Below are 20,684 nucleotides of genomic sequence, written 5' to 3'. Positions count from 1 at the left end.
TGCTGGCTTGGGGCAGAAGGTCCAGGCCCAGTGGTGGGAGGTCTGGGGAGGGGATGGGGGTGGGGGCGAGTAGCACTGCATAGATATAGAGACTTAGGAAGTTGGACGCTTTTCAACTTAGCTGGTGGGGCTGCTCCAAGGTTCTCCACCAGCACCGACAAACCCTGTGTAAGGACAAGCATGGACGAAAGCACAGGAGCTCATTTCAGCCTCTGTCACCTCTCTTGAGGAGGTTGAACAACCCAGCGCAGGCTGTTGTTGAAAATACGGTGACACAAAGGAGAAAGACACCACCCGCTTTTCAGTCCTGATGTGATGAACTGGAATTGACGAGCATTGGTCACAGCTCACCTGTTTTCCCAGGAAGACAAACAGACCTAAATATTCAGACTTCAAGATGCTCAAACCACTACAGGGAAACTTAGAGCAATTCGGGCAAGACAGAAGAGGCCAAGACTGCCTCGTTGCCGCAACAAAGGGACAGCTCTGGCACTGGGGCGTGCGGGATTTCTTCCAGACACCGGTCGCAGGCTGGGGCCAGAAAGCAGAGGCCAGCTTCTGCAGCTCACACATCACGAGGAAATCCGGAAGGGTGTCCAGGGTGAGAATGCCCCACAGACGTTCTGTACATGGCGGTTTCCTTAGGGACTCTGCCAAGTGACCTTCCCCGCTGGGTGGCCGGCAGCTCGGTTTTAAGAGAACTCTTCACTGGATGGAGGATTCTGGCTACAAGCTAAGAATGTGGTGGTATCTGTGGGGCCACTGCCTGCCTGTGGTCACTGGGGAAAGACAAAATGTATCTTCACTACTCCACCACTTCTTCCTTTCCTCGACGGCAATGAAGATTAACCTATGCCCTCTCCCTCCACGCATGGCCTCCTCCTACTGATGAGGGAGCTGGCCTGCGAATCTTTAGAGCGTGGCCAGGCTGGAGACGCACCATCCTATTTCCAGAAAGAAGGTGGAGGCACAGGTCTGCACGCTCTGCTGGGGCAAGGAAGAAGCCATGGGCTGGGGTCACTCAGCATCAGGCCAGGACAAGAGTCACATGTTGCCAGGTTAGCTCTTGGGCTCTCGATCGGAAGCCAAAAAGCAGACCACGCAGGACACTCGCTCCTCTTAGCAAAGGTCCAAAGGTGAGTCTTGATCCGCATCAGAAAACAAAGGGGAGAAACAGACTCTAATCCTTGATGTCAGCAAGGAAGGCAAGCCGAGGAGTCTGCGGCCAGTACAGACAGCCCTCCGAAGCAGGGCAGGGGTGAAGAGGAGAGGACACAGCGCTGCAAGCCTGAGTCTGGGAGCCGGGCGGCCAGGTGTGGCAGAACCAGCTGGAAAAGGAGGCTGGAGGCGGTTCTCTTGGTCCCTCTGCCACCTGACTCTACCTTCTCCCCAAATCTGTTTCTTCTTTAAACACCGGTGCTCCCAAAGCTTTCCTTGAATGGCTTTGCACTCAAGCGTTCGACTCCCGTCGCACCACACTGTGATTTCTACCACGCCATCACCCCCAGTCCCAAACCCATATTTCCAACCACCCACTGGATGTGTCCACTTCGATCTCACAAGCATGTCACTTTATCCTGCCTAGAGTTCAACTCATCTCCCCTCCCAGGATTTCTCACTATTCCCACTCCCCGATGTCCCCATCTACCCCAGTAGAAACCTTGGGCATTCCACATTTCAGCTCCCACATGCACACCCAGGACCCCTGCCCAGATCCAGCACATGGAGCAGAATGCTATCCCGCAAGCCCACTACCTCTAGTACTCTCTCCACATCTGCCTGAAATGCTGTCCTTTCCCCCAAGCTCATAGCAAATTGATGTGACTCCCCAGTCCTTTGGTCACCCCTTTATTTGGGCACCTCCGCGGTGCTAGAATTTTATACACGTCTATCGCACTCTGGCCAGATGTTCTACTCGTGGTGGGCAGAAGCCTCATCTCTGCACCCTCAGGATCTCAGGCACTGCCTGGTGTGCAGGAAGAACAAGGTTAGTTCTCCGAAAAAGTTGCACCGAACAAAACAGATCAGCAGCGGGTAGTTAATATTCCTCTCACTGCGTATCAGTGCAACTACATTATTTCATAAAGTCTGGGTTGGACCTGTTTGACAACTAGATTTCCAACATGGATCAGCTCTGCAAATTCCGGCAGTCACATAAAGGCAGTTTCTAGAACAAAAACGATAGGGGGAGAAGCCCAGCAGCTAATAGAAAGGGAGGGCTGAGAATTGCATCCAGAGGGGAGGGGAGGTCGGGCCCAGAAATGCCCAGTCCCTCTCCAAGCCAGGAATGGCATTCACCCAGGAGACCTGGCAGAGATGGACCCATGCAGAAATGCCTCAGCATCTAATTAAACATTTTAGACTCCACTGCACAAGAGAAGGAAACCTACGTCCCCCACGGAACCCTGACAAATGAGTCGTTTCCAACCAATCTATCACCATAGCATCTGGGTACCTCAGGAAGATGAAAATAAGACCAATACATAAATGAAAACCAATATACAAACAATCGTGTCCCCACACAGGCCTCCATGAAGCCGCAGCCACAGCCATCTGCCAAGTTCCATCCTCGTCACCACTTCCTGCAGCCAGAGGCCTCTGAGTAAGCACGGTTTAATATAAGATTTAACAACAGAAGGAAATGTCTTCTCTGAAGGCTGAGTCTCCATTAACGCTCCTACGCTAAATGTCCACCCCTTGGAGCCGGAATGAAATAAGTTTGGGACAAATAGGACTTGTTCTAGATGCCACAGCAGCCAAAGAATTTGCTAGAAATAGTTGGGACAGATTGAAGATTCCTGCATGGAAACAGAGCTCTCAAGAGGACTTGTCACTAAGCCACGGGGACGACACTCACACTGATCTGTAGCTACTCTCACTTCCTGAAGCTTCCACCAGACGTGGCCTGGGTAGAGTTGACCCGATAACCCAGGACAGCAATTCTCAGGTTAAGTCACAGTTAGCACCTGGCAAGGCAGAGACCGTGTGAAACTGCAGACCTGGCTGCCTGCTGTGTACACGCTGGGAGCTGGGTTCAGCTTTTCACTTCTTCAGCATCTCCTTTTCTCCTGAGCATCTGGTACTCGATTTTAAGGCCCAAACAGCAATGTGAAAAGGCTGCTCTGTTAACTGGAAAGCGGCGGAGCAGCCATAGGCAGGAGGGCGATGGTCTTTTGGGAGATCTTCTGGACAAGCAAATATTTTCATTCCAGATGTTTATGTCCTAACCTGCTTCCTCCAGAAAGGATTTCGGTGGGACAGGCAAATATTACGCAGCTAACGAATGTTTTCCTCCTTCTATGCACCTGTATGCAGTGGGAAGTGACTCAGACACAGGATAATAACACACTATAAAATCCCTGAAAGCCAGAGACTCATCTTTGCCTTTCCTTCAGCTCATATAGCCTTCAGGGCATAACTGAGGCTCAAGAGACAGTTCGTGTTTTCAACACGTTTTCTTAAAAGTTTTAATAAATTCGTGGCTTCCCTTGATCACGTTAACAGTACAGGCTCTTAACTCTTTTTTTTTTTTTTTTTAACGTTTATTTATTTTTGAGACAGAGAGAGACGGAGCATGAATGGGGGAGGGTCAGAGAGAGAGGAAGACACAGAATCTGAAACAGGCTCCAGGCTCTGAGCTGTCAGCACAGAGCCCGACGCGGGGCTCGAACTCACAGACTGCGAGATCATGACCTTGAGCTGAAGTCGGCCGCTTAACCGGACTGAGCCACCCAGGTGCCCCGTAGGCTCTTAACTCTAGAAAACTCTGTTTTAATCGAGTCGTTTCTCCAGCTCATTTTTTCCTTATCTGATCCTGGTCTCAGTCTGAATAAATACAGAAAATTTCCCAACTCTTCTATAAGTGGGTAAAAGGGAAATATAGCCAGGAAGGAGATACAGCCTACGTGAAGACAAAACTGCCATAGGTACGTTCTAAAGCATGGCTGCACGTTAGAACCACATGGAAGTTTTTAAAAATCCCAATGCTCAGGCTGCACCCAATTAAGTCAAAACTCTCTGGAGGAGAAACTCAAGTGTCAGTGTTTACGAAAATCCTCCATGGGGTTCCAGGGGGTAATAAAGGTTAGAATCCCTGTTCTTTTTTTTTTAATGTTTATTTTTGAGAGAGAGGGAGAGAGAGACAGAGTGTGAGCAGGGGAGGAGCAGAGGGAGAAGGAGACACAGAATCTGAAGCAGGCCCCAGGCTCCGAGCTGTCAGCACAGAGCCCGACGCGGGGCTTGAGCTCATGAACCGCGAGATCATGACCTGAGTTGAAGCTGGACACTTAACCAACTGAGCCAACCAGGCACCCCTAGAATCCCTGTTCTGAAGATTCAACAGACCAGTTCTTTTGACACCTACCAAGACTGACAATTTCTACGCTAATCCATCCCAAAGTGAAAGCTCTTCCTCTAAATTATTACCCATGAGCCTTAAATGAGGTAATAGAATGAATGTCAACCAAAGCGTCAGAAGAGTGGGTTTACATCAGTGTATCACAGTTTAATCTGGCAGGGCCTGGAGGTGGTCACTGCCATTTCAGTGTCTTCATTCTCTCAGCTATAAAGTGGGATTATAGTCCATGCCATCCATGTATGCCACAGGCTGTTGTGGGGATCAGCTAAACTCTTAATGGGATGCTAGGGCTCTACTAAAAATACCACACACACAAGGAGTGTTTATCTCAGCTCCCCAGGAGGAGGTGGGCTTTGTCCCAGCCCAACCCCCACTCCCCTCCAAATCAGATGCCTTGCAGATTCACCCTGGGGATTTAAATGCCAGTGGGTGGTACAGAGGCCAGAGAGTCAGAAACCCCCCCCCTTTTTTTTTTTTAATTTTTTTTAACATTTATTTATTTTGAGACAGAGAGAGACAGAACATGAACGGGGGAGGGTCAGAGAGAGGGAGACACAGAATCTGAAACAGGCTCCAGGCTCTGAGCTGTCAGCACAGAGCCCGACGCGGGGCTCGAACTCACGAACTATGAGATCATGACCTGAGCCGAAGTCAGACGCTTAACCGACTGAGCCACCCAGGAGCCCCCAGAAACCCTTTTTATAACATATAAGACGACTTCAAATACCAGGGCTGACAATCTGGAATTCTGGTGCCAAGTTTAAGAGCACTTTACTCAGAGTACAGAGAATCTTATTATGCTTTAATCTAATTCAGTGTCTAATCACAGGAAATGTCTAACATTGTCTCCCTCAGCCCCATCTGGACTGACACTACTCTGGTACCATTCTTAGCTACTCAAGGATCAATAACCAGATGGACCTCCTAGCATGATTATAAGAAGGCTATTCCACAATACTACCTCTGAAAGTACATCCGTGTGAAGTCTCTGCCCCTTACATAATTATACATCCAAAAGGACCTATATCTGAAACGGCTAGAGAAGTCTCTAGACCGAGCTGCTATTTTTCTAAGCATTAAGGTTTCTCTGTAAAGGGTTTCCTTATACCCTAAAGTAACAACATTGGTCATACTTTAGAGGCTGCTCTCTAGGCCAGTCCTGAAAGCAAGAAACTAAAGTCTTCCTTCCCCATTGATTCTTATAATTAAAAACCAAGACTACTCCAGAGTTCTGTAAGGTATGCGGTAGACCTGGGGAACGGCTTCTGGGAGAGTTGGAAAGGAGGAAGATTTGCTGATTTAGGTCAAGAACACAAGCACAGAAAAAACAAAAATGGTTCTGTAATGTCTTCCCAGGAGATCAGCATCTACTTGGCAAAGTTTAGCCTTAATCTCTGAAAAGCTCATTCCAGGAGTGAAAATGGGGGAGAAGGATCTTAAATAAGTGACTTATACCTTTTATTCAACACCCCACCCATTCCAAAGGACACAAATGAAGTTAAAGAGAGCCTTTGCCATAAGATACTATCTTCGCCCCACACTGAGCTTTCTTGAATAAGGGGAAATAATCAGATCTCACAAAACGCACCTTGGAAATTCTGAGCCACATGTATTTAGCTTTCTTCTGATCAGTAATTCAGCAATTTGGCCTACATAAGCATCTTTTTTTTTTTTTTTTAATGAAAGAATTTACAAACCAAAGTTTAAAAAGTAGTAAATAGACTTAAGGTAAGGAGGCCAGAAAAATTATTTGACAGGTTAAAAAATCCTGGGAAGAAAGTGACACTAATGGAGGCTGCTGGAACATCACAGATACCAACAAATATTTCTTCTAACATCTAAAAACAGATGAGCAAAAAAAAAAAACAAAAAAAAAACACAAATAATTTAAAATCACATCAACCAAAAATTAGGAGCCCTTTGATGTAGGTTCAGTACAAAATTATATTTCACGTACCCAGTACCATTTTCTAAAAATAAATAAGAATCTTTAAATATCTAAATTACACTAAAATACATACTTGATAAAGTTCACGTCATTGATTCAGGAGCGTTTAGAAACCTACTCAAAGTGTTCATTTGCACTTACATATGATGCTAAATTATCAAATCTAGATTGAATGGTTTCTTGGCCAAGTACAGATTAGAAAATCACAAAATTGGGAAAGTAGAAAATAAAGCAGCCAGATCAGGTATCCTGACAACTACAAGAAGTGACAGCTGACAGCTTAACAGAAAGAGGGGAGAAAAACCACATAAAAGCAGATGAAGCTAGGATCTTTTTTTTTTTTTAAATGTTTATTTTTGTGAGCGAGAGAGAGAGAGAGAGAGAGAGAGAGAGAGAATGAGCAGGGGAGGGGCAGAGAGAAAGGGAGACACAGAATCAATTCAAAACAGGCTCCGGGCTCCGAGCTGTCAGCGCAAAGCCCGACGTGGGGCCCGAACCCATGAACCACGAGATCATGACCTGAGCGAAAGTCAGGCGCTCAACCGACTGAACCACCCAGGCGCCCCAAAGCTAGGATCTTTAAAAGGTAGGATTCACAATGTTTAGCACAGAATCTTTTAAAAAATGAGTAGACATATGAAAATGTACAAAAAAGTGACCCATAACCAGGAGATTAAAACAGTCAGTAAGTACAGACTCAATGATGACAAAGATTTTGGAAACAGCAAAAAACACCATTTGAAAAACTATTGTAAATACCCCTTGGAATTTAAAGAAAACTATGGAAATAATAAATGAACAGATGGGAAATATCAGAGAAACAGAAACCATGGAAAAGGTCCAGATGGAAATTCTAGAAGTAAAAAAAATAAAATTTAAAAATCCTTGAAATAAAAAAATCGCTGGGTGGGCTTAACAACCAATGGAAAAGTTCAGTGAACTTGAAGATATGTTAATATAAATTATCTACATCAAAACACAAAAAGGCTGAAAAGAAAATGAAGAGATTCAGTTATCTGTAAAAAAGTATCAAGCAATCTAACTTCTATGTAACTGGAGTTCTAAATGGGGGTGCCTGGATGGCTCAGTCAGTTAAGCCTCCGATTCTCAACTTTGGCTCAGGTCATGATCTCACAGTTCGTGGGTTCAAGCCCTGCATCAGGCTCCATGTTGACAGTGCGGAGCCTCCTTTGGATTCTCTCTCTCTCCCGCCCCCTCCCCTGGGCACACACACTCTCTCAAAATAAATAAACTTTAAAAAAGGAGGAGGAGGAGGAAGGAAGAAGAAAAGTAATAGGAGATGGAATGGGGCAGAAAAAAAACATTGAAGAAATATTAGCCAAAATTTTTCCAAACTTGATGAAAAAATACCAATCTGCAGATATAAGAAACTTAATAAACCCCAAGAAAATAACCAATGACATCCACATCTAGGCATATCACAGTTGAATTGCTGAAAATGAAAGGCAAAAGTAGCATACCAAGAGAGGGGAAATATATACAGGGAAATATACTCTAACCTTTCATCAGAAACAATGAAAGCTACAAGACAATGGGTCTTTCGTTAAAGAAAAATAAAATTTTATACCCATCAAAAATAGCCTTTTAAAATGAAGGCAAAATAGAGACATTTTCAGGTAAACATAAGCTACAAGGATTTGTGACCAGCAAACCTATACTACAAGAAATATTAAGAGTTGTTTTTCAGGCTGATGGGAAAGTGGTACCAGAACTCAGACATGCAAGAAGAAATGAAGGACACTATAAATGGTAAGTATGTGGATGAATAAAAAGACTCCAATTTATTCATTTATTCAAGAAAACCGTTTGAAGCAAAAAAAATTACTAATGTGTTATGAACTATATATGTAGAAGCAAAATATATGACATGAGAATGAAAACTGAAAAGAGGGTAACACAAGCAGATTGTCAGACTAGATAAAGAAGTGATAAGAAGATAGTGAATGAAGCCCAAAATAAGCAGAAGGAAGGAAACAGAGGCAAATGTAAGTATTAAAATTTTTTTTTTAAAAATAGATATTTTTAAAAAAGGATCAGGGGTTGGGGCACCTGAGTGGCTTAGTCAGTTAAGCGTCTGACTTCAGCTCAGGTCATGATCTCACAGTTCGTGAGTTCGAGCCCTGCATCAGGCTCTGTGCTGACAGCCTAGAGCCTGCATCAGATTCTGTGTCTCCCTCTCTTCTGATCCTCACCTGCTCACATTCTGTCTCTCTCTCCTTCAAAAATAAATAAACATTAAAAAAAAAAAGATCAGGGGCGCCTGGGTGGCTCAGTCCGTTAAGCGTCCGACTTCAGCTCAAGTCATGATCTCATGGTTTGTGAGTTTGAGCCCCATGTCAGGCTCTGTGCTCGGAGCCTGGAGCCTGCTTCAAGTTCTGCTTCTCCCTTTCTCTGCGCACCCCCTTCATGCTCTGTCTCTCTTAAAAATAAATAAACATTAAAAAAATGTTTTTAAAAAGATCAAAAGTTGGTTCCAAAGATCAGTAAAATTGATGAACTACTAGCTACACTATTTTTTCAAAAATTTTTTTAGTGTTTTTATTTTATTTTTGAGAGAGAGAGAGAGACAGAACATGAGCGGGGGAGGGGCAGAGAGAGAGGGAGACACAGAATCCGAAGCAGGCTCCAGGCTCCGAGCTGTCAGCACAGAGCCTGATGAGGGGCTCGAACTCACAGACTGCGAGATCATGACCTGAGCTGAAGTCAGACGCTCAACCGACTGAGCCACCCAGGCGCCCCCTAGCTACACTATTTTTAAAGAATGCAACAAAGAAAGCAATTACCAATATGGAAAATGAAAGAGGGAGCACCACTACAGGTCCTACAAATATTAAAAGGAAAATGAGAATCTTGGGAACAACTTTATTCTAATAAATTCTATAATTTGGATGAAATAGACAAATTTGTTGAAAGCAAAACTGACAAAACTGACGAGACAAATTCTGAATAGCCTTATATCTGTTAAAGTAATTGAAATGATCATTTAAAACCTCTCTCTCTCTCTCTCTCTCTCTCACACACACACACACACACAAACACACACACACACACACACCCCTGTAGGCCTGGATGGCTTTGGTGGTGGTAAATGGTAAATTCTATCAAACATTTAAGGAAGACCTAATATTAGTGTCCCACAAACTTGTGCAGAAAATATGAGAACATTTTTCAGCTCATTTTATGAAGTAACATAATGCTGTACCAAAAACCAGACAAAGCCCTTACAGGAAAACTATAGAGCAATATGCCTCATGAACACAGATGCAAAAATTCTTAACAAAATACTTGAAAAGCAAATGCAAATTTACCATTCTTTTAAAATCAATATGATTTGGGGGCACCTGGGTGGCTCAGTTGGTTGACCATCAGACTTCGGCTCAGGTCATGATCTCTCAGTTCATGAGTTTGAGCCCCACATCAGACTAGCTGCTGTCAGCCTGTCTGCCTGTCAGAGCCCTGCAAAGCCTACTTTAGGTCCTCTGTTCCCGCCCACCCCCCCCACCCCGCTCTTCCCCCATTTGCACACTCTCTCTCTCAAAAAAAAATTTTTTTTAAAAAGGATAAAATCAATATGACTTACCATATTAACAGAATTAAAGAGAAAATATGACCATCTCCAGAGATGCAGAAAAAGTATTTGACAAAATTCAATTCCATTTCTGATAAAAACTCTCAGCAAACTAGGAACGTTATGGTAACTTCAACATGATAAAAGGCATCTACCAACACCTATACCTAACATCATACTTAATGTAAAAGACTGAATGCTTCTCCCTTGAGATCAAGAGCAAAGCAAAGAGGTCAGTTCTCACCACTTCTATCTCACATTGAACCAGAAGTCTTAGCCAGTGCAATGAAGGAAGAAAAAGAAATAAAAGGCATAAAACATTGGAAAGGAAGAAGTAAAACCGTCTTGACTCATAGACAACATAATTGTATACCTAACAGATCCTAAAGAATCTACAAAGAACAAATTTAATAAATGAACTCAATAAGGTCACATGACACAAAATCAATATACAAAAATCTATTGTATTTCTGTGTACTAGCAACAAAAATTTAAAATTAAAAATTTAAAGATTACTATTTACAGTAGCAAATGGCTGTTGTACTAAAAGACGTTCACGTCCTCTACATCAAAAAGTACAAACCATCGTTGAGAGAAAGAAAATCTAAATAAACGGAGAGAGATACCACATTCATGGATCAAAGACCCAATGTTGTTAAGATATCGGTTCTCCCCAATTTGACTCACAGATTCAAAGCAAACCCAATCACACTGCCAGCAGGACTTTTCGCAGAAACTGACAAGCTCAGTCTCAAATGTTTGCAGAAATGCAAAGGATCTACAATAACCAAAGCAATTTTGAAAAGGAAGCTCAAAGATAGAGGGCCTGCTTTTAAGACTTATTATAAAGCTACAGCATCAAGATAGTATGAATTAGCATAAACATAAATCAGTAGAACAGAAGAGTCCAGAAACAGAACCATGTATACATGGTCGATTTATCTACCATGGATTCAAAGCAATTCAATGAGGAAAGGAGAGACTTTTCAACAAAAAGTGGTAAACAACTGGACATCTAAAAGTAAAATAAAGACTCTCAACTCCTACCTCATAACACATACAAAAATTAGTTAGAAGTAGACAGGAGACCTAAAAGTAAAAACTAAAATGATCACGCTTCTGGAATTAAAAGGAGACTATTTTCATGACCATGGGGAAGGGAAAGGCTTTTTGGTTTTGTTTTTTTTTTTTTCTAAGTAGACACAGAAAGCACTAACCATAAAAGAAAATATTGATACACTGACTTCATCAAAATTTAAAACTTCTGTTCTTTGGAGCACCTGGGTGGCTCAGTCAGTTGAGCTTCCAACTTCGGCTCAGGTCATGATCTCATGGTCCGTGAGTTCAAGCCCCGTGTCGGGCTCTGTGCTGACAGCTCGGAGCCTGGAGCCTGCCTCAGATTCTGTGTCTCCCTCTCTCTCTGCCCCTCCACCACTTGCACTGTGCGTGTGTGTGTGTGTGTGCACGCGCACGCAAGTGTGTGTGTGTCAAATAGTGAATAAACATTAAAAAAAACTTCTCTTTGAACGATCACTAAGAAAATGAAATATTCTGGGAGCTAATATGTATGTATGTATGTTTAGTTATTTTTGAGAGTGAGAGAGCGTGAGCTGGGGAGGTGCAGAGAGACACACACACACACACACACACACACACACACACACACACAGAATCTGAAGCAGACTCCAGGCTCTGAGCTGTCAGCACAGAGCCTGATGCAGGGCTCGAACCCACGAGCCATGACATCATGACCTGAGCTGAAGTTGGATGCTAAACCGACTGAGCCACGCAGGCCACCCTTGGGAGCTAATATTTATAATAGACCGGGAGTGAATATTTATAGTATGTATATCTGACAAAGGACTTATATCCAAAATATATAAAGTATTTCTATATCCAATAAGATGATAAACAGCCCAATTTTTTAATTTAAAAAAGGACATAAGATTTGAATAGACACTTATAGGATGATACGTAAATAGTAAACACATGAAAAGATGTTCAATACCGATAGTTAACAAGGAATCAAGAATTAAAACTACAATGAAATATTACTACACATCACATAGAATGGCTAAACTTAAAAACGTGAACAATAGCAAGTGTTGACAAAGATGCAGAATTCTCACACACTGCTGACAGAAGTATAAAATGGCCTTAACTACTTAGGGAGAATATCTCCAGTTTTCCTATAAAGTTAAACATATGTCTACTCTATGAACCAGCAATTCTACTCCCAAGTATTGACACAAAAGGAATGGAACGATGCCTATACAAAGCCTGTACATATAATATTCACAGCAGCTTTATTCATAATAGCCAAACACTGGAAACAACCAAAAAGTCCAACAACGGGTGATGGATAAACAAATTGCAGTATATTCATGCGAGAAAACATATCTCAACAATAAAAAGGAATGAAGTATGGAATATGTTCAGGGATGAATTTCAGAAACATCCTTGGTGAAGGAAGCCCTGCACAAAAGGGCATATGTTATATTACTCCATTTATTTCAAGTTCCAGGACAGGCAAATCTCTTGTGACACGCTGAAATAGGAGATGGGAGGTGGGTGATGGGGCATTGCCTGGGAAGGAACAGAGGGACCTTTCTGAGGCGATGGGAATGTTACACACCTTCATGGGTGCTTTACGCGGTTTTCTGCATTTGTCAAAATTCAGCAAACTGTATATTTAAGATCTGTGCATTTTGCTATATGTAAACTACACTTAAATAAATAGGTAGTACCTGCATCACAGCGTTGTTGTTAAAAAAAAAAAAGGGACAAAAACACAGGGAGAGGCACTGAGAGGCCAAAAGACACCTATACAACTCAGCAGGCCCTACAGAACATGCTGTATTGCACAGTCGATTTTCTGGACCACCAAGTCATGACAGAGGTGGAGGAGCGGGGAGAAATCTATTATTCAACCACTGAAAATGGTTGTTATTTAGTGAACACTGTTTGCCTGTAAGTTTCACCTGTGGAGCAGGCGATACCCTGAGCATGCCAGATAAAAGCACAATTATTGCTCATCGATTAAAAAGAACGCTAATCAGTCTGCCAAAGTTCCTTCTGTAAAGTTACCACTAGCGGTTCTGCACTAATACAGATGGACAACTGCCCTGGTCTTGGCCTTTAATTAATGAAAAGGCGGAGTTAAGAGACATACTCAGGCCTCCTTGTGAGTAAGAGCTGTTCTGCCTGCCTGCCTGCCTGCCAAGTTTGGGGAGCTCTCAACCCAAATCTTAGAAAACAGCCTTTTCAGGGAAGAAAACACCTACGCCTGGGCCACCACACATACTGAGCCTGAAGCCTATAGCTGTGGTCTCCATGGTTTCTGCTCTCTTTGGCGGTGGAGGTCTGACTTGTAGTGATCTCAGCCACATCGACTCTGCATTTAAAAGAACCAAAATTGGGGGTGCCTGGGTGGCTCGGTCGGTTGAGCGTTCGACTTCGGCTCAGGTCATGATCTCACAGTTTGTGAGCTTGGGCCCCACATCGGACTCTGTGCTGACAGCTCGGAGCTGGAACCTGCTTCGGATTCTGTGTCTCCTTCTCTCCCTGCCCCTCCCCCACTTGTGCTCTGTCTCTCTCTGCCTATCAAAAATAAATAAATATTTTAAAAAAATTTTTTTTAAATAAAAGAACCCAAATTGGGGCACCTGGCTGGCTCAGTTGGTAGAGTATGTTATTCTTGATCTCAGAGTCCTGAGTTCAAGCCCCACACTCTGTGTGGAGCCTACTTTAAAAAATTAAAAATAGGGGTGCTTGGGTGGCTCAGTCAGTTAAGCTTCCAATTTCGGCTCAGGTCATGATCTCATGTTCACAAGTTCAAGCCCCGCATCGGGCTCTGTGCTGACAGCTCAGAGCTTCAGATTCCTTCTTCAGATTCCGTGTCTCCCTCTCTCTCTGCTCTTCCCCACTCATGCTCGCTCTCTCTCTCTCTCTCTCTCAAAAATAAATAAATATTTTTTTAAAAGTGTAATAAATAAGAGAACCAAAACTATGCTGTTTTGGCTATTAACTAGCCTCCAGAGCCAAGTGGGGGTAAAGAAGAGGGACTTAGGCCCTAGGGTCCTCAGAATTCTTTTGAGGAGTCTTCAATTTGATGTCTTGTCATCATCTGCCATGATGATGCAGAGCTAAGAAAGTCTTGTTTTGTTTCCCCAAATCATGCAAACACTTGCCTGTGAGGCCCTGGCCCTGGGGTAGTTGGAAGTCAAGAACCAGGGCTTACTGTCTGAATGAGCCTGGTCTTTCTGGACCACAGGTGTAGAGAACTGGAATCATCATCATCATCATCATCTTGGATCAAAGACACTCATCCCTGCTCCATGCATGGTTCCTCTTTTAAAGTAATGTAATAAATACCCATGAATTCACCTGAGGCAGCTACTCTCCTGAATCATGTCCATCATTCCCTTGCTAAGGCTTTCCTGACCTGGCCAATGAAAACAAGGCAGGGAGAGAATTCCCTAAAGCTCTCCCACCACCTCCCTTTGTGTAACACAGACTCAACCCAGGATACAGGAAGGCCAGAGGCGGTACCCACAGGACTGGTTGCCCACCAAGATTATGAAACCGCTTCCCTGAATGGAATTCCTTTCCAATTTGTGAGCCTGATTTATTTTCTTCAGTAAGAGAAAAGATGTAAGTCCCTTTGAGCAAAGTATGCCTGATATATATCACAATATTTATTTTTGGTAGAGTAATGGATCAGTCTTCAGGGAAAGCTAGAGAAAAAGCATTTCTTGAGCTTGGATGTAAATCAGTCACTCCAAAAACCGCAGGGGAATCTATATTCTTACCCCTCTGCTAACTACAGTGTGAACTACACAGCTGACTTTTAAAAGTCATTGTTTCTAGACCTAACACTAACGACAGAGGTAAGGATGTGAGTCCCAACAAACAACCGCTCCTGAAATGTCTGCACCTCATTCCCCCAAATGATAGTGCAATGCAAAATAAGAGATCCAGCCGACCTGTGGGTGTGAAGTTGTCCACCTGGTGGGGACAAGGTCTAAGCTTTACACACAGTACTCCATTCCAAGGAAGAAGGATGAGGCGTGGCTGGGCTTAGGATGTAAGGGTCTCCCAAAGGACCTGTCCAGTTACTATGGGCCAGACTTCCTATCTACATGAAATGTATCATAGAGCAGGACAAGAGTGAAACTGAAGGACAGGGAGAAGAAAAGATCTTCAATGAATCTGCAACTTAAACAGAGCTCTTCAAAGGAAAGAGTGTTCCTAATATTAATTACCCTGAACATCTCACAGGCTCAGATTCACATGCTACAAAGAACACAAAGCCCTTTAATTTTCCTACCCCTCCATGGCCCTAGTGGTGATAAATCAGATATACAGGGAAACCACACATGACTAACGAACCAGCCCATTAACGGCAAGCAAAGATCATTTGCCAAGATGACTTATTCAGACATAGTCACATATCATAACCAGCGATATCCTGGAGGCTTAACGCAGCAGGCATAGAAAGCAAGAGCTGGGGCCCTCCCTGCCAAGTTTCAGGCACTCCAGGGCAACTCGGGCATCCTCCAGATGCCTGCTATCCAGGCATGAAAAGACTTTATTCGTGGCTGCCACCTCCCCACTCTCTTCAAGGTAGACTACATGCACTTGGAAAATTACTGCAACTTCTAAAAGGCCTCTTGGGTCACGGAGCTGCTAAGTCCCCAGCCTTGCCATGGTCCCTACACTGACACTCTTAGAATTGCAGGTACCCTCAGGAAGAAGACCCAACTTTTGCCACCAGCAACTTTAACTGTTAGTTTATAGATCTCTGCTGTAGCCACTCATTTAAGTAACTGAGTTCCAACTAGGTGTCAGACCCTATTCTAGGTGCTTGGGCAGATCCATAAACAAAACAGTAAACAGGCAGGAGTGAGGGAAAGACAAGGGTCCCTTAAATGCCAGTCCCTTTGTTTTACCAGGAAAACAGGTCCAGTGATAGACAGGAGTTTTTCTTTGAGGTCAGAGTTGATGGCATGACTAGGTCTTGAACCCAGGATGGATTCTTAGCAGGACCACCACATTCGGTGGTGCATAAGGGGATTGGACAGAGAGGATGGGGATGAAATTCAACCCATGTTCTGCCTATGGACCAGGGGAAGCTCCATTCCAATACTACATTCTCACTGTCTCAGACTTCCCAGTTCCCTTTAACAAAAGCCCCTAAACTGGAAGGGACAACTGAGGTTCCCCAGATTGGCAACCAACCATCAGCAGCAGGACCCAGGAGAGTGTGAACCCTTTCACTGAGATGTAACCCTGACAAGCTACACATCCCCCCAGCGCTTGTTATGAGTGAGAAAATCTGTTGAACTCGAATCTGTAAGGAATCCACCAATGGCAAAGCTCCCCTATAATTAATGATTATGACAATAATTTCCTATATCATCTTCAGATCTGGAAGAGAAGGCTGCTAGCAAGCTGTTTTACGTTCTCGCCAACTCCTTTACTCTTCATGATCCCAGGCTGAGGAGTTGTCACTGTTCAATCCCATCTCTAAAGTCCCATCTGGGGGCGCTGGGGTGTCCAACTCTTGATTTGGGCTGTCACGATCTGATAGGTCGTGAGATCGAGCCCAGCAACGGAGCTTGCTTTATCTATTCTTGACTAAGTGCCAGGGATGCAACAGTGAATACCACCACAATCGTCAACAACGGCACGCCATTGTCACCTCATGGAACTAACTAGCACATTGCAAACAGAGCTGGGAGAAGCCCAACTGCTAAGGAGTCCCTGACCAGACTGGCAGTCTACTTAGGGACTGTGTCTGGAAGCAAGGGTGTATGCGACACTCCCTCACTCCATTTTACAGAAGGAAAAATAAGGTCCAGGAATGAGAGCAGGTAGCTTGCCCAAAGTCAGATGTTGACAGTTGAACTGTCATTCACATTCTCTGGGTCTCCCCTTTCCATCACATTGCCTCCTGCAAGGTTCCATGGCTGCAGAGTGAAGAAAAATAGTTGGTTCTATGGACAGATTGTTTCCTGATGTACGTACACACCCAGAACATGTGGCTTCAACCCATCTTATCAGCACAGACCCCATGGCCATGTTCATCTCTCAAAGCAGTAGTTTATAAATATACTTCATTGATCTAGAGCCTGGGTGTCCAGTCTTCATTCACTCTCATTTATCACCCTCTCTGTGTCTCTCTTGACGTTTACTTTCACTTTAAAAACCTCGTCTTATAAGAACAGAGCCCTTTTCATCTGATACTAGCTCCCCCTCTGCTCCTGGGGTCTAATCAATCCATGTCTGGAAATAAACAAGCCAGAGAGGGAAGCACCAGTCCCTCTTACGAAAACAGGCACCTTTCTAAAATGATCTACCCCTGGGCACGGCACAGATAGAAATTTAAATGAGAAGGAAATAAAGACATCCTCCAGCCATAGTCCTATGCATTCCCTATCAGGCAGGACACTGGGGAAGGTAGCTCTGTGTTAACAGCTAACCCAAAGACTCGGCCCCACATTTTCCAGGTTGTTGGGAGGGGCGGGGGTCCAAACTCAAGAAGCCTGAAGAGACAGCAGGCTTCAACATATTCTAGTATATCTGGTTCAGCCTCCTCTGTTCTGAGGAGCTTAAGGTCTTCAGGAGAGTAAGAGAGGGCTCACTGAGCACCAACTGCAGGTACATGCAAGCGGGCCTCCAGCTGCTACCAGGGGTGCTCAGAGATGCCAGTCTGAACGATCCAGACATCTGGCAACCAACACAACCCTTCACCCGTCATGTTATTTTACACCCACCTGCAGAGCAGAGTCTCCACACCTCCCACCACCCCCCAGCTGCTGCAGTCTGCAGCCTCTGCCGGCAAGGGAAGCTGTCTCTGTATGTAGAGGGGCAGAACCAAGTCCCCACTAGCCAGCACCCCCTTCCTACCATGGCTCCCGGCCCCAGGCTTTCAGAAATAGGTCACATATCTAGATGCAAATGCAGAAAGCACCTCTTCTGATGAGGACAGCAGTTAATTCTTCATTCTTTGGGGGAGGCTTCTGAAAATCTGATGGCAGCACGGGACACCCCCACGAAAAACTGCACGCGTGTAGTTTATATGTAATGTCACTGGGAGTTACTGCTCTCCAGGGAGGTGTAAAAAGGCAGAAAGGGCTAATGTGCTCAGAGCTGGCTTCAAGAAAGGGAGCTGCGGGTGGTTCACATAAGTAGTCAACGGCACAGTTCTTAACCAAAAAGGGGGAAATGATGTCCCTTCCTTAGCTCCTGCAAGTTCCAGCCTTCAATTAACATTTGAGATTTCAACAAGAATTTGAAAACTGAGAGCGTGCACGCACGCGCACACACACACACACCAAGGACTCATCTTTGTGGCTTTCTATCTTGACGTCATAAAATGTCCTGTGACTGCTAGTTAAGATAGTCTCCAAACGGGGCTTATCTTGGAAGGGCTGAGTACCAACAGAGGTAAGAAGTGTGGGAGAGGTGGACACTGGGATGGAGGACAGTCCAGACACGGAGAAAGGGACAGCTAAGCTCTCCACTGGCTCTGAGCAGATCCCGGCAGGGCAGGTCCTGACCCTTGCTGCCGGCTCCCCCTGGAAATCAGACCTGCTGACTCCTTTGCAGCAAACAAAAAGTCCAGACAGAAACAGTCCTTTCCTTCTGGGTCCATCCATGGCATGGGGAGGGCCAAGGCGGGGGTGTGGGGGAAGCATCCTCTCATTTCTAGGGAGGAGACCCTGGCCCACTGCTTGCCCATAGCCCCCTCGTGGCCTGGGGGTGTCACTGCAGCCCCCTCTGCATTGCTGGGCAAAAACCTCAGGCAGGCAGCTGTAACAGTGGTACAGCTGAGTATTTAGTTACCAGTGGCGGCTTGGCAACAATCTTCAAGCCACGGCGAGGCTGCGTTTGCTTTTGGTTTCTTAAGCTGAGACCAAGACTCACACTCAAAGTGATCCTTCTAAACCCCTCCCTCCCACAATCCCTACAGGGAACAAGTCCAAGACCCGCTTCATTAGGCCAATCACCTCAGAGCTTCTGTAACATTACCACCACCCTATTGATCATTCCTTCCTGCATCACATGCTATTATGTACAACTGTTCCCAAGCTCAACAGAAATAGTTAGCAAGAATCCACAACACTTTCCGGCTTGATTACAAAATACTTTCAGGACACCAAATACACCCCCAAATCCTGGATTTCCAGGTAGCAGATCTTACAGGGGTTTAGGGAAAGTCAGGACTTACGGACACACAGTGAGAAAGAAGGTGGCTCTTGGCCCTGTGCAAGCAGCTAACTAGCAACTCCACAAAGGGACAGAGCCCACCTGGGCTGGGGACTTGACCGGAAGGACCAGAGTCCGGGAGTAGGGCAGAGTCGGTCCAGTGGTTCAGCTACTGTCAGGGATGGGGATGATGAACTGAACCCAGCAGTGGGAAAGTGCCCACTAAGGAAAAAGTGGAAAGTTTGGGAGCAGAGAGGACGGTGCAGTGTGCCAGGAGGGCCTAAAGTAGTGAGTGGTCCAGGGACCAGAAGTGACTGGGGCCAGGGGAAACGGATGGAAGCACAGAGAGTCTTCCTTTTCCGAAGAAGGGGAGTCCTTACCTCCTTGATTTTCTCCCGCTGGGCTCGAACTAGGCTCTGGGGCTCCTTACTCTCATCCGCCCTAGTCCCCAGGACCGGGTGGCGGAGGCGGCTCTGGAACGCGTGGAAGTCAAAGCTAAACGGAATGCTCGGCTCCTGGGGTCTGAGGGCCGCGCTGCCGCTGCTCCGGGCCGCCGTGGCCATTTCGCGCGTCCCGGTGGGGTGGGTGCGCCGCAGCCACCCTTTCCGGCGCCGGGCATTGGCTTGGCTGCTGGCGTCGTCCTCACCCGGGGCTGGCACGGCGGGGGCCGGGTTGGGAGGCGACTCCTGCTCGCGGGCCAGAGGGTGGCCGGCGACTTCGGCCACCACCTCCAGGCCGGGCTGCTGGGTCCGGGGGGCCAGGAAGAGGCGCTTGAGGCGAGAGGAGTTGGGCAGCAGGAAGAGCGCCCCGAAGCACAGGGTGACGAGGCCCGAGAGGAAGAGAAGGAAGAGGAACTTCTGCGGCAGCCGCAGCCCCCACGGGGAGGCCGGGACGAAGACGGGGACTTTCCTCATGAGCATCGTGGCCTGGCGCGGGGCTGGGGCCGGTCAGCTCCGGCCGGGCCCCCCCACCCCGAGGCCCTCGGAGGGCAGGCACTGGCCGGCAGGGGGTTTGGCGCGGGGAGGTCGTCGAGGGGCGCCGCCCGGGGTGGGGGGTCCCTGAGAGTTTCGCCGCTTCGGGGGCCGCCCCTGAAGTTCAAGGAGTTTGGGGGCGCGTCCCCCCGCGCCGAGGCGGGGGCGCAAGGGCCTCGGCGGGGCCCGGGCGCGCCGGGCGGCACGGCTCGGGGCCCGGGCCCGCAGGGGTCGGCCGCGCGCCACAGCCTTCGCTCCGGCCGCCGCGGAGCCCCTCCTCGCAGCGGCCGGACCCCGCGGGGCCCGCTCCTTCCCGCGCTGCGGCCGCCGCCGGGGCCGTCACATGCCGTCCTCGGCGCCCAGGCTGTCCGCGCGGAGGGGCGCCCGCAGGCCTCGTCCCCGCGCTGCGCCGCCCGCAGCCCCTCGGCCCAAAGTTTCAGCCTCAGAAGCAGTTTCCAGAAGGGGCCGGCTCAGGGGGCGAGGCGGTGGCGGGGCTGGCGTGTCAGCGCCGCTGAGAGAGCGCGCCGACCCGGCCGGGTCGTGACAGCTCCCGGCTCGGCTATCGGGACACGTCCACAACTTTGCTCCGCCTCGGAGCGGACGCCG

At 46.5% G+C, this 20,684-nt stretch overlaps 1 protein-coding gene across 2 annotated transcripts in view; it reads right to left on the bottom strand.

Moving 5' to 3' along the window:
• Positions 1-20,254, bottom strand: part of MAN1C1 (mannosidase alpha class 1C member 1) — a 140,702-nt gene extending 120,448 nt beyond the window's left edge. For both annotated transcript variants that reach the window (XM_007083659.2, XM_015538155.2), the window contains exon 1: positions 19,488-20,254. In XM_007083659.2, the coding sequence (XP_007083721.2) occupies positions 19,488-20,027 (540 nt within the window). In that variant the 5' untranslated portion in view covers positions 20,028-20,254. The remainder of the gene's footprint in view (positions 1-19,487) is intronic.
• Positions 20,255-20,684: the final 430 nt, after the last annotated feature.

This window comes from Panthera tigris, chromosome C1 (assembly GCF_018350195.1).
Source record: "Panthera tigris isolate Pti1 chromosome C1, P.tigris_Pti1_mat1.1, whole genome shotgun sequence".
NCBI lineage: Eukaryota > Metazoa > Chordata > Mammalia > Carnivora > Felidae > Panthera > Panthera tigris.
This window is presented reverse-complemented; position numbering and strand designations above follow the sequence as displayed.